The 14,229-nt window shown below is 43.2% G+C and overlaps 1 protein-coding gene across 4 annotated transcripts in view; it reads right to left on the bottom strand.

The window, feature by feature from the left end:
* The window catches only part of SCEL (sciellin), a 116,981-nt gene that overhangs the window by 32,006 nt on the left and 70,746 nt on the right, over positions 1-14,229 (bottom strand). For all 4 annotated transcript variants that reach the window (XM_044285241.1, XM_044285242.1, XM_044285243.1 and 1 more), the window contains 6 exons: positions 13,945-14,019; positions 11,286-11,330; positions 9,617-9,682; positions 8,057-8,128; positions 4,428-4,487; positions 1,815-1,874 (listed from right to left, as the gene is read on the bottom strand). In XM_044285241.1, coding sequence (XP_044141176.1) covers positions 1,815-1,874; positions 4,428-4,487; positions 8,057-8,128; positions 9,617-9,682; positions 11,286-11,330; positions 13,945-14,019 — 378 coding nt within the window. The remainder of the gene's footprint in view (positions 1-1,814; positions 1,875-4,427; positions 4,488-8,056; positions 8,129-9,616; positions 9,683-11,285; positions 11,331-13,944; positions 14,020-14,229) is intronic.

Raw genomic sequence — 14,229 nt, 5'->3', positions numbered from 1 at the left:
TTAATTCTCGTGACAGCTTTTTTACAGAGTAAGTCATGTAAAAATTGCGGAGTATCTATAGTAAAAAGGTGACTATTCAAAGTACTAGAAAGTGCTGACCTCAATTGAAAGTATGCATACCAAGCCACCTCACCCAGGTTTGTTCTTTGCCTTAGCTCCGTCGGGGACAGGATTTGTCCGCCGCTAACCACCTGGTATAAGTACTGAACATTCTTAGTCCTCCAATACTGGCAACAACCCAAATCCCCTAACTCCAAGAGCTTTGAGTTATGCCATAATGGAGTACAGATAAGTGATGCCTTGACTCCACACCAGCTCCTTATAACCAGCCACGTCTTTATAGCCATTCTGCAAAAGAGTGTATACCCAATCTGTGGATTTGATAAGTAATCGGACTCCAGTACAGTAAAAAAATCCGAAAAACCTGAGTCTTTCACCACTCTGTTGCAGAAATGGCTACTTTCCCAATCATTAAAAAAGCAAAGTTGAGAGGCCACAAAATAGCCCTTAAAATAAGGGAGGTTGAGACCTCCCTGATTATAGGGCATGGAAAAATAGAGTGCCTTCAGTCTCACGCGCTTCCTCCCCCATAATAGATCATTAAGCATCCGCTCTATCAATCTAAAATACTTGTCCGTGATCCATACAGGCGAGTTGCGAAGGACATAAAGAACCTGGGGCAACACTACCATTTTTATTAGAGAGATTCTATCCGCTCTTGCGGGCACGATTTTTTGCCATATCTTAATTTTGGCCCTCAGCTTTTTCAACAGGGGAATCAAATTGAGTTGTAGGTATTCTTGAGGTTTAATATAAATAATAGCATTCTTAATACAGAATGCATAGTACAATAGGGCTGGAAGGGTTAAAATTTTTTTATAATAATTTAACTCACCTTAATCCACTTGTTCAATCAGCCCGGCTTCTCTTCTTTCTTCAGGACCTGGGCAAAGGACCTATGATGACATAACTGCACTCATCACATGGTCCATCACATGATCCATCGCTGTGGTGCTGGATCATGTGATGGACCATGTGATGAGTGCAGTGACGTGACCACAGGTCCTTTTCCTCACAGATGAGACAGAAGAGAAGCCGGGCTGCGCGACAAGTGGATTAAGGTGAGTTAAATTATTTGTAATTTTTTTTTAACCCCTCCAGCCCTATTGTACTATGCATTCTGTATTAAGAATGCTATTATTTTTCCTTATAACCATGTTATAAGGGAAAATAATACAATCTACACAACACCTAACCCAAACCCGAACTTCTGTGAAGAAGTTCGTGTTTGGGCACCAAACATGCCGATTTTTTTCACGAGCATGCAAAACGCATTAAAATGTTTTGCACTTGCGCGGGAAAATCGCACAGGACGTGTGCCAGGACGGATCCGTTTGCCTCCACATTGTCAGGCAGACAAAAAAACGCTGCAAGCGTTTTGGTGTCCGCCTCTAGAGCGGAATGGAGGTGGAACGGAGGCAAACTGATGCATTCTGAGCGGATACTTATTCATTCCAAATGCATTAGGGCAAAACTGATCTGTTTTGGTCCGCTTGTGAGAGCCCTGAACGGATCTCAGAAACGGAAACCAAAACACCAGTGTGAAAGTAGCTTTACATATTTGTGGTCATAAGATATTTTCTTATGTTTTTTCTACATTGCTATTTTTACTTAGTGTATCTAATTATACATTTTATATAATCTTGCCCTCCATCAATATTGATCATCAGTGAAAACTTGAAAAACAACCATATAACGAGGCTTTGAACGCACACTACATAACTCTTTGGCAGAGCTTGGGTTGAAGTGCTTACCTTTTCTTTGCTTTCTCTGTGGTGGGTTTGATGTCTATAAGGTTGTCAATGTCTTGAGTACTATTAAATCAATAAAATGCAGAGCATTAAGAAAAAAAAAACTATTAAGGAAAACTACTCCACAGACAAGGATGATGACAGCTGATCTGGTCGCACTTTATGCATAAAAGAGTTTTCTTTTTCATCCTTACTTTATGTGTATACAGATATTATAAAGAAAGTCGTACTCAACCCAAAGAAAGAAGAAAGCCTGAGACGTAATGTATGGCTCCTGGTGCCCAATACAGAATTTGTATCATTGCCCCCTACTGACCATGTGTCATTTCTAATACTATCTTCTTACGGGGCAGAGAGGACTTTGAGGATTCTCAGCACCTGCAACCTGGTACAACTGCCTCCTCTAGACCGCTTATAGCTATGCCCCTGTGCACAGCCTTGTGGATGCCTACTCCGTGCAGTTTTGTGGCACGATTACTCATCATTTGGTCCTGCCATAGCAGGAGATCATCATGTGACAAATGGTCTTTATCTGCTTTATACAGTGTGTACTAAGACTCTCACATTCCTAATAATGGATTAGACATAGATCTCTGTTATAAGGTGTGAAGTAATTATTATTTTTTTCTCTTTCTGAGTAAGGCCCCTTTCACACGGGCGAGTTTTCCGCGCAGGTACAATGCGTGAGGTGAACGCATTGCACCCGCAATGAATCCGGACCCTTTCATTTCTCTGGGGCTGTGCACACCAGTGGTTATTTTCACGCATTACTTTTGTGTTGCTTGAAAATTGCAGCATGCTCTATTTTGTGTGTTTTTTTCACGCAACGCAGGCCTCATAGAAGTGAATAGGGCTGTGTGAAAATCGCAAGCATCCGCAAACAAGTGCGGATGCGGTACTATTTTCACGCATGGTTGCTAGGAGACGATCGGGATGGGGACCTGATCATTATTATATTCCCTTATAACATGGTTATAAGGGAATATAATAGCATTCTTTATACAGAATGCATAGTACAATAGGGCTGGAAAGGTTAAAAAAAAAAAAATAATGATTTAACTCACCTTAATCCACTTGTTCGCGCAGCCCGGCTTCTCTTCTTTCTTCAGGACCTGGGCAAAGGACCTATGATGAACTTCACTGCACTCATCACATGGTCCATCACTTGATCCATCACCATGGTGCTGGATCATGTGATGGACCATGTGATGAGCGCAGTGACGTCACTACAGGTCCTTTTCCTCACAGATGAAGACAGAAGAGAAGACGGGCTGCGCGAACAAGAGGATTAAGGTGAGTTAAATTTTTATTTTTATTTTTTAACCCCTCCAGCCCTATTGTACTAAGCATTCTGTATTAATAATGCTATTAGTTTCTCTTATAACCATGTTATAAGGGAAAATAATACAATCTACACAACACCTAACCCAAACCCGAACTTCTGTGAAGAAGTTCGGGCTTGGGTATCAAACATGCCGATTTTTCTCACGCGCGTGCAAAACGCATTAAAATGTTTTGCACTCACGCGGAAAAATCGCACATTTTCCCGCGACGCACCCGCATCTTATCAGGGCCAAAAACATGACGCCCGTGTGAAAGAGGCCTAAGAGTTTGTTCACACATGCACAGAAGCCTCAGGTTATTAGGACATTCAGACTTAGGCTACATGCACAATAACGTATTTTGTTTCCTTGTCCGTTCTGTTTGGGACCGCAAAAAATGCGGACAGCACACGTGTGCTGTCCGCATCCGTATGTCTGTTCCGTAGCACCTGCAACAATATAGAGCATGTCCTATTCGTGTCCATTTTGCGAACAAGGATAGGCATTGTTATAATGGATCCGCTAAAAAAATTGATGCAATACGGATGCCATCCGTATTTTTTGTGGATCAGTGTTTTGCGGACCGCAAAACACATACGGTCGTGTGAATGTAGCCTAACAAGGATATTGTAGGATTTTTGTAATGATGGCCTATCCACAGAATAGACCATCAAAATTTGATTAGCGTGGGTCTGACACCCTGCACCCCCAGCCATCAGTAGTTCCGGCAGCAGAAGTAAACAGCGTTGCAGTAACCAGCTCTGCCTGCTACAGAATGGACAGAGCTGTGAAGTTCCAGCGCCGCTGCTACTCGATAACAACTGTTTGGTGGGGTTGCATGATGTCAGACCCACGCTGATTAGATGTTGATGGTCTATCCTGCACATAGGCCCTCATTATAAAAATCCTGGAGTACCTATTTAAGCACCTGGTGCATTGAGGTTTTACATGTAATATGGACCTATATTTCCGTTTTTGTTTAGCCGTGTGCCGTAGGCCTCTATGTCTCTATAAAATGCCATGGGTTGAAGCATGTGTTTCACGCAAATTTTCTGAGAATCATAAAAAATCCAAAAGTAGGTAGGATATGTTCCATGCATTCTGTATACTGGACTAATGGTATGTGGATCCTGAATACAGTGAAATACATATGGATTTGCTGTTCAGATGAAGATACTAGTTCATTTTGTTCCCACAAGAATATTTTGTGTTTCAGAAATAGGTTATAAGGGGTGACCGCTCACAAGATATACTGTACATTACAGCCCTGTAGGCACATTTAACTGTGGGTTACCTTTTATTGCTGGAAACTTTTGAGGTTGAAACTTCAATGAGATTATCTATATTTTGACTTCTGTTGACAGAAATAGAAGTATGACTGACATGTACAGCTCTGAATACATGACTGATTGACAGATATTGACAGACAGAATACCGTAATTCCATCAGTTTCCCCATGGGAAATGCTGTTCTTGATGTAGCGGGTAGAGATTATGATAGGAATATATAAATTTATCATTTATTATAATCAAAGTTTAAAAAATGCTCCAAAAGAGATACATGCCTCAATAATCTTGGAGCGTCTTTGGGAGGTCAACATGAAGTGTAATGTCTGCAAGTTTTCAGGAGCAGCTATTTGTAAATGTGTCAGGCTACAGAGCCCCCCACGCAATGGGCCATCCGCTTCCCAAAAAAATGTGTGATTTTTCTACGAACCTGGAGTACAACTAGTAAATTCTCTCCTGTATTTCCAAATAATTAGATTATTTTTGAGTTGCATTAAATGAAAACTCCAGTTTAAAAAAAAAAAGTTCCAATTCTAAAGACATAATGACATATGGCAGGTTTGTTGTAGGAATTTCTGTTCCATTCACCTGAGTCAACCCTGCAGAAATCCAAGTCCTTGCTGTCCAAACAACCCCATTCAGATAAATAGAATAGATTTTCAGAATATCTGCAATATATCTGTTGCTTATGAATATGTTCTAATTGTTCAGTAATTACAAGCAGTTTTGCGCTTGCTAGGCAGCAGTGATCCCCTGGTTACATTTACTACACTTTAGAGGGGCTGAGGGTGCCTCAGGATCAGTGATGGCCAGTTTGCATGGTTCGCCCGCGAACATATGCGGGCTGCCATCTTTTTTCACAAGTCCGGCAAGGCACAGGTAAGCCCTTACCTGTGCCTGTACGTGAGCCAGTCTGAAAACAAGTGCGGTCAGTGGGAGCAGGCAGTTCCGAGAACAGCCACCGGGGGCCTTTATCGGACTGTTCTCGGAACTGCCTGCTCCCGGTGACCGCATTTGTTTTCAGACTGGCTCACGGCACAGGCACAAGTAAGGGCTCACCTGTGCTTTGCCGGACTTGTGAAAAAAGATGGCAGCCCGCATATGTTCGTGGGTGAACCATGCGAACTGGCCATCACTGCTCAGGATAAACACCACAAGCAGTCCACATGTTCTGTCATTGTGGAGGAACTGGTAGGAGGAAGAACATAGGGCCAGATTTATCCAGGGGCGTAACGATCGCGGTCGCAGAGAGTGCGACTGCGACCGGGCCCGGCGGGAGGTGGGCCCGCTGCAGGCCAGCAAGTGCTTGCGGCGGCAGGCGGGCCCTGCGAAACTGATCTGTGCTTGATTCACCTGCGCTGCCTGTGTGCACCGTCCTCCCTCACTCAGCTGCTGCCGCTCCTCCGCCGGGCCCTCCCTCAAGCTACACACGCCCACAATACGCCCACAATACACCCACATGACCACGGCCGCGTGACCCGTCCCTCCGCTCACGCGAGATGAGAGTCTCTGACGTCAGGACTCAGGAGAGTAGACTCTAGGCGCACAGGCGCAGCAAAAGCCCGCCAGAGCAGATTTAAAAGAGGCAGAGCCCCGCCCCCCAGCAGTGTGTGCCTGTGCCAGCACAGATTAGAGGGCTCAGGGCGCGATTCTCCGAGGAAGAAAGAAGAGGACCGACCGACCGACCAACCGACCGACAGACAGACACCAAGGGCGAGCGCTGGGCATTGCAGCAGAAGTACTGCACTCCAGGACCATCTTCTCCTGCCTCACTGCCTGCTGGACTGGTCTATAGACTGGTAGGTAGTATTAGTAATGCAATGATTCATCCATGTTGTCCCCTGATCATCCATCCATCCGCCACACCCCCTGAATTCAGACATTATTATCGTCTGAAATCAGGGCTGGAGTGGGGCCGATGGATGGATCATCAGTGGACGGACGGTAGTAATGTCTGAAATCAGGGCCGGGGTGGGGCCGATGGATGGATCATCAGTGGATGGTAATAAATTATTGCTGTTCACTCATGATCCATCCATGATCCGCCATTCCGCCCCACCCGCATCCTGATTTCAGACATTATTATTACCACCCACTGATCATCCATCCATCCGCCCCACCCCCTGAATTCAGACATTATTATTGCCATTGTCTGCAATCAGGGTGGGGGTGGGGCAGATGGATGGCTCATCAGTGGACGTTAATAATGTCTGGAAAAAAAAAATTGGTATCACTGGAGGTAGTCCATGGATACACAAAAAACCTGCAACTGATTTTTTTTTTTTTTTTTTTAAACTTAACTTGGCGGGGGTGGAGTCTTGGCGGGGGTGGAGTCTTGGCGGGGGTGGAGTCTTGGCGGGGGGCCCCAATTTAAAGTTTGCCCTGGGGCCCATAGAACTCTAGTTACGCCACTGGATTTATCATTACACTTACATCTTACTCCACTTTTGGCTAAATCAGATTTATTAATGGTCCTTTAATACTGTGATAAATGCGGTTTTACGGTAGCAGTTTATCCTTCAGTAAGCGGCTTTACGAAAGTCGCACGAAAAAGTTTCATGTTCTATTAAAAAAATCGCATAAGATAAGCATGGTCCTCACAGGAGTGAACTTGCGCAATTTTCTGCGCAATTTTTTGCAACTTTTTAAATTGTCGCAATGGTAAATCTGTCTAGAAATTCATTTACATAAGAAAACACGCCCACTTTAATAGCGCAGAGCCAATAATAGTCACAAATTCTTGCGCAGTTTTAGTGATTGCGCAAAAGTTTGCGAATTTTTCACTCCATTATTTTTGACTTGAGCTAATGATAAATCTGGCCCATAGTGTTGATCGCAAATATTCTAATCGCAAATTTCGGCACTTCAAGAATTTGCGAAGATGTAGAATATAGTGCTATATATTTGTAATCGCGTATATTCAAAAATAATGTTTTCATTAGTAACCTCCCTTCTTGCTTGTGGGCCAATGAGAAGGCTGCAATATCTTTGTCAGAGCTTAGCAACATCCCTAGCAACCAATAGGAAAGTTGCCTACCCCTTACAATATAAGAACCTCCCCAGCAGCCATTTTCTACAGTTTTATGGCGTTCTGAGAGAGAACGCAGTGACATTGCTGTGCTCTGTGCTTTCATCTGGATCCTATTCCTCATCCAATTACATTAGATAGTTAGTTAGCCTATGTATATAATACATATAGTTAGTGGGAGATAGTCAGTGCAGGTTAGATAGTGATATAGTGTAGCTGGTTCCAGTGCAGGGTGTTAGGTAGTGTGATAGGAATTACTGTTTCTCTGCTGTCCATACGTACATGCTACAGACATTCTGCTGTGATGTCACAACAATACTAAGTGCACCAATCAGTAATATCTACTCAGACCTGATAAAATGTGAAGTTGCATGTATTGCGCAAAAAATATGCGCATCATTAGTGCCAATTTGCGCAATCGCAAAAATAATGACTGGAGATCACGAATTCTAGAATTCGCAAAATATCGCAAACATGAATATTGCCTATGCCGCTCATCACTAGAAACATATAAGAAATAGAACAGACAAGATTAACTTTATTATTACTATTTTTTGGTGAATTATTTGCTGTAGGTATACTCGCTGACATGAATCGGTCATACTGTACCTCTGCTTTCTTTCCAATGCACTTCTTCTTTCTCCAGCCTCTGGATTGACAGGCTTGCTGGGGTATGCAGGCCTTAAATAATCATTTTAATGATAATATTACATATTAGTCCAAGCGTGTTGTTATGGGTCATTAAACACTAGCATTGTTGGGACAACTTTCACAGTTTTGTCTTACGCTAATATATCACAAGACATCTCAGTTCACTTATAAACTCCTTACTAGATGGTATATGACACCACACAAACTGAGAAAAATATATACCCTCTCCTCCAATAAATGTTGGAGATGCCTCACACATGTGGGAGATTTCTTCCACATCTGGTGGTCTTGTCCTAAAATAACAGATTTCTGGGACGAGATTTTCCTTCAGATCAGGAAGATTCTAAAACTTTCAGTTGGCAAATTCCCCCACCTTCCAGAAATAGCCTTACTCTCCCTTTTGCCTTCTACCCTCTCCAACTTAGAAAAAAGCTTGATAAGAATATTACTAGCATCGGATAGAATACTCATTGCTACAAAATGGAGGTCTGGGGAAGTACCATTTGGATCTCATTGGTCTGCCAAAGTTAATGACATAGCCAGGTTGGAGGAACTCTCCCATTGGGAACTTAGGAATCATTATAAGTTTGAAAAGATTTGGAAGCCATGGAAAACAAGGGCATAACTAGGTAATCTCTAATTATGTGTCCACTCCATAGTAATGGATCGAACTCCTTCTCCTACTCCCTGACAATAGAGGGGAATAATAGAAGGTTGGATTTTGCCGTCATGGAGTCTCTGAGTCTTAAATTTCAGGTGCTGATGTTAGCCGTTCAGGCCTAGTCAATGTATTAAACTTTCCTTATTTGGACTGTCTAGAGGAATATTTGTTTAAACCCACCCTCTCATACCACCTTCCCTTCCTTCTCCCCCCCCCCCCTCCCTTCCCTGGTTTCTCCTCCCTCCTCTCCCACCCCCTTTTCCCCTTCTTATCTCTCCTAACCAACCCTAACCATCTAAATATAAGCTGTCTTTCAATTTGGTCTAGATAACTTGAGGATTTCCTCAATCTGCAGAATTAGCTTGACTATACTGACTCAATATACTGTCTAAGCTGTAAAAACAATGATGTAATGTGCAATGAGATAATGTACAATAATGCAGGTTTCTCTAACTACCCCTGTTGTTATGCTCAGCTGTTAACCTAATTTTGGTATGACAATGGTTGTGCTTCATGTCATTGTATTCTTTTCACACAAGACCACTTTTGATTTAAGTCAATCAATAAAAAGAATTTTGAAAGAAGGAAAACCTGAATTCCAAACCTCAAAAATCACATCATATATTGACTGAAAGTAGACACACGAAGAACACTCAACCATCAGTAATTTCTTCCACTGAGTCTCTTTTACACCTTATAGCCCTTTCCAGCTTTTGACGTATCTCTCTTGCTTCTGACACTCACAAGTTGCATAATTCATGGATAAGGAAATTCTAATTTATGCTTAGGTCTTTTTACTCATAGCAAAATAAAGGTTGACCGATGTAGAATATATACTGAAAAGAACATTTACTTACCGGTCATCGGTTTTGGCAGTAGGTGATTTAGGAGGCAACCTTGGCTTCTCATCTACATTTTGAATCCTAGTCAACGTGATAAAACTCATATATAATTGCTTTACATATGATGATGATAAAGATCACTTATGTTGAAATGTTGAGCACATTTCTTTGGATTTGACAGATTTTTCAAAACAATTTGTTCGGGTCAGAATCAATTCTACCCAAATCAAATATTCTCCGATTGCCCTGAGAGATAGAGAGAGCGAGAACCCCTAGACAACGCATACATATCACCCAGAAACTGCTCTCTCCCTCTCTACTTTTATACAATAGTCCAAGCAAAATTGATACACTGTTACACCAAATGTAGGGCCCGAGGGAGTGGATTTAAAGGGGTATTCACAGATTAGACATTTAAAGCATATCCACAGATAAAGAGGATAAAGAGAAGCAGCTGTCCTCATTCTTTTCCATGGGAGACGTGGAACCAGCACCTTTGCTTACTTCTTTCTGGGAGTGTAACGAGGGGCAGGCGGCACATGCTTCCTTCGCAGCACCGCCGGCAACCTGCGCAAGGAGAGGGGCAAGGACGTAGCCTGTGTCCTCGTCTCCATGGCAGCAGGCGAGCAGCAGGGGAGCCGAGTGCCGATAATGATGATCGGTGTTCGGCTGAGTTGAGCTGCTGTGAGTCACGTGACGCTGGCCACGTCATGTGAGTCACCAGCCAGGCCTATTTAAACAGGCAGCCTGCTGGACACAGGTCGCCTGTGACTAAGTCATTTATGTGCTCCTCTATTCCTGGAATTGTGTTCCTCAATCCTGACCTCGGCTCTGCTCGTTTGACCTCACTTCTGCTCATCCCCTGTTGCTTGTCGTGATCCCCTGGGCCCGACTTCCAGCTTGTGTTTGGTCTCGCTCTTGTTGCTCCCTTGTACTGATTTGACTTCCTGGTATTTGACTTCGGCTAGTTTGACTTGCTTCCTGTTCTGTTTGTCCTGTCTTTTGTTTCCCCCTGCACTTACTTAAGTTAGGGACTGCCGTCCAGTTGCACCCCGTTACCCAGGATGGATCGTGCAAGTAGGTAGGGGTAGAGGCGTGGGTGGCAGTCAGGGGGTGCACGCTTCCCTACCCCCGTCCGTGACAGGGAGATAGAAATGAATAGAGAATGTGGGCACATGTCCCACCTTTCTATTCATTCAAGGCATTGGGTGAAAGCATTGATATTGGCGATTTTTGAAAGAATTAGGGCCACTAAACACATAAGATAAAAGTTGGATAAACCTGCTGAATTCAGCGAGACTGGCCAGTTATCTTATGTGCATAGCTACCTCCTGAATATCAACTGACAGATGATATCAGCGGAAAGAGGGATCAGGCATGTTGAATTTCAACATGCCTGATCCTTTTTTCTCATGTGACAAGTCGCCAATGGTGTCTAGCAACAGTTTACTTCAATCTATCCTCTGTTGACAACACATGCCAATCCAGGCATGGATTTATATGGAGACGTCATGAGGAGTAGCTGTTCAGCTGGCAGCTATTGAAGGTGTATGCTCTGTTCACACTTATAAACAGAAGCGAAGATGCAACAGAGCTGCAATAGCAATGACAAATGCACTTCATTTTGAACAAAGATGAGCCATTTTTATATAATGTATTTCAACATGGACGTTAAACCCTTTACCTGGGTGAGGGGGTCGGGCTGAGCTTTTCCTCATTCTTCTCAAACCTAAAAAAAAAAAACATTCAGTGATTGGATGTTATTTCCAATAAATCAGAATAAAGGCACACGGAATATATTCCTCATTTTAATGGCATGCAATCCACCAGCAGTGGTTTTGTTTGCATTTGCTGCTTACAACAGCGACATTGTGGATCATGTACTCAGTGTGCAATTCAAAGGGCGAGCAGTTACCATGGCAACCTACGAAATGTAAATGTCTATCGCTTTCAGTGAACTGAGAAGATTACCACTATCTGAGGTAATTTTAACCAACAGATATCCTCACATGGTCCTCTGGCATCTGGACCACAGCTACAAGTCTAGGCCCATATTATATTATCAGGATTTATTATCATCATGGTGAACATGTCTGTAAGCCCAGTCAAGACAAAATCTTCAGCTATCACATCCGAAGGTTTTATGTACGGTACAGCATTTACAGTGTTCTTATTTATGATCTATATGGTGTTCCTACCTCACTGAATCACAATGCCATTTGTAATCTGCTCTATGGAAATCATGCACATGATGAAAAGCCATGTATATGCACTGTATGGCCAAAAGTATTGGGAAACACCTCTTTATAGGGGCTTGCTGAAACGTTACAGCTGATGACACCCAGGACCCCCACCAATCGCCAATCTCGCAGTGGCGCCACGGCCTTCTCTCAGCTATCCCTACCCTGGGCGATACCAAGCAGAGCCCCTATACATTGTACAGCACTGTGCTTGGTGAGCTGCAAGAAGGTTGCAGCGCTCACAGGAGCCCCGGAGCCTTCTCAAACAGCTGATCAGCTGGCGTCTCAGGTGTCAGACCCCTGTTGATCAGATACTGAGGAGAGGTTATCAGTTCTAAAGTCTTGGAGAACCCTTTTAATTGAGTTCAGGTGTCTCACTCACTCCCATTACCACATTGTATCTACCTTTACAAACATTTATGAAAGAATGGCTCATTTTAAAGAACTTGCCAAATCTGAATCTATATATACGGTATATAAAGAATGACGTGTATATGTATGTATATACAGTATGTGTGTATGTTCCGTGAAACGCAACTATCGATTTCAACGAAACTTGGTAAACACATCCCTTGCTACCTGGAAATAAATCTTGTGGGGGGTCTCAGCTCTCTGGGACAAACCGTTCCTGAGATATTCCCAAAAAATGACCTGCATTAGCCAATACAAGCCTGCAAGTCTTTCTCTTCATATCCCAACTGCCATACACACGGTCACATGTCCCTTATCAGCCAATAGAAGCTCGCAGGCCCTTAGTCTCCACATACACACAGTTTTACACCAGGTTTCCATAACAAACCAGCCATTTTTCTTCACTGCTGTAGGTCAGCTTTAGGCTAGGGCTACAGGACGACAATAAGTCGCACGACACATAGGGCACAACTACACTGCTACATGCATCCATTTTGGATGGGTTTTTTGCGACTGTCGTGTCGCAGTTGCAGCATGTCGCAGTGCAACACCATAGCCTATCATTATAAAAATTGTTGCGCGACATTGGTATGACAAAATGTCGTGTGACACATGTCTTCACGGTGCCCTAGCCTTAAAGGAACGCTGTGAAAGTCACTGTTAAGGGGGCAGAGGCCACTATTAAAGGGGCAGGGCGCTGTGGAGGACACTGTTAAAGGGGCGGGCACTGTGGAGGTTACTGTTAAAGGGGCAGGCACTTTGAAGGTCATTGTTAAAGAACCAGGCACTGTGGAGGTCACTAATAAAGAAGCAGGCCGCTGTGGAGGTCACTGTTAAAGGGGCAGGCACTATAGAGGTCACTTTTAAGGGGGCGGGCACTGTGGAGGTCACTGTCAAAGGGGTGCGCACTATGTCATCATGTAGCCCTAGCATTAAAGGAGCAGGGCGCTGAGAAAGTCACTGTTAAGGGGGCAGAGGCCACTAATAAAGGAGCAGGGCGCTGTAAAGGACACTGTTAATGGGGCTGTGGCAATTATTAAAGGGGTAGGCTGCTGTGGAGGTCACTGTTAAAGGGGCATGCACTGTGGAGCTCACTGTTAAGGGGGCAGGGGCCACTATTAAAGAGGCAGCTGCTGTAGAGGTCACTGTTAAAGAGGCGGGCACTGTGGAGGTCACTGTTAAAGGGGCAGGCACTATGGAGGGGGCGGTACTTCTACATAACTTTGGCGCATCCACCGCCAGCGCAAGGGCTATTAAGACCAGCATCTAAAATGCTGGTCTTAATAAATGACCCCACAAATTTTTACTTTTCTTATTTTGGGTATATTTTACTTTCATAATGCAGTGATGTTCATTCTTTGCTTCTGTATTGTTGTCTTAGAATAGGCTTTTATAATCATGATTTATGATGTTTGGGATTTTAGCTGAGAAAGAAAACTCAAGTTTGAGCAATTTAAGCAAACCAATTTGTAATCTTACCGAGTATAATAAATGAGATGTTATCCCATTCTGTCACATGGCAGAATTGAATATTTGTTGGTTGACGAAGCTATGATATACTGTGAGCAAATTATGAATATTTTTCTACTCTTCCAACTGTATTACCGTTATAATTCAAGGAGGATGCATTTATACAATGTACAGCAGATTATAAGATATAGCTTAAAAAAAAACAGTACATATTTCCTGTACCTTGATCTGGCACTATCAATAAAGCTGGATTTGGGTTGTATATCTGTTGTCCTGGTATCAGATGAGAAAATAGTGCTAATGGATAAGACAATAGGGTTAATTGATGTGGATGGTTTTATTAATGTATTAACTTAATTATATTAACCAACCAGATTTTGTATCAAACATATTTAAGGGGTTGTCCAGCAGTATCACATTTTTATATATGGCTCAAAAAGAAGCCATACTCCCTGATCCCCTGCAGCTCCCATTCTAGTGCTTACTGCCCCTCGCTGGTCCTCTTTC

The sequence above is a fragment of the Bufo gargarizans genome, chromosome 3 (assembly GCF_014858855.1).
Source record: "Bufo gargarizans isolate SCDJY-AF-19 chromosome 3, ASM1485885v1, whole genome shotgun sequence".
Lineage (NCBI taxonomy): Eukaryota > Metazoa > Chordata > Amphibia > Anura > Bufonidae > Bufo > Bufo gargarizans.
Note: the sequence above shows the minus strand (reverse complement) of the source record. Positions and strands in the feature narration are given on the sequence as shown.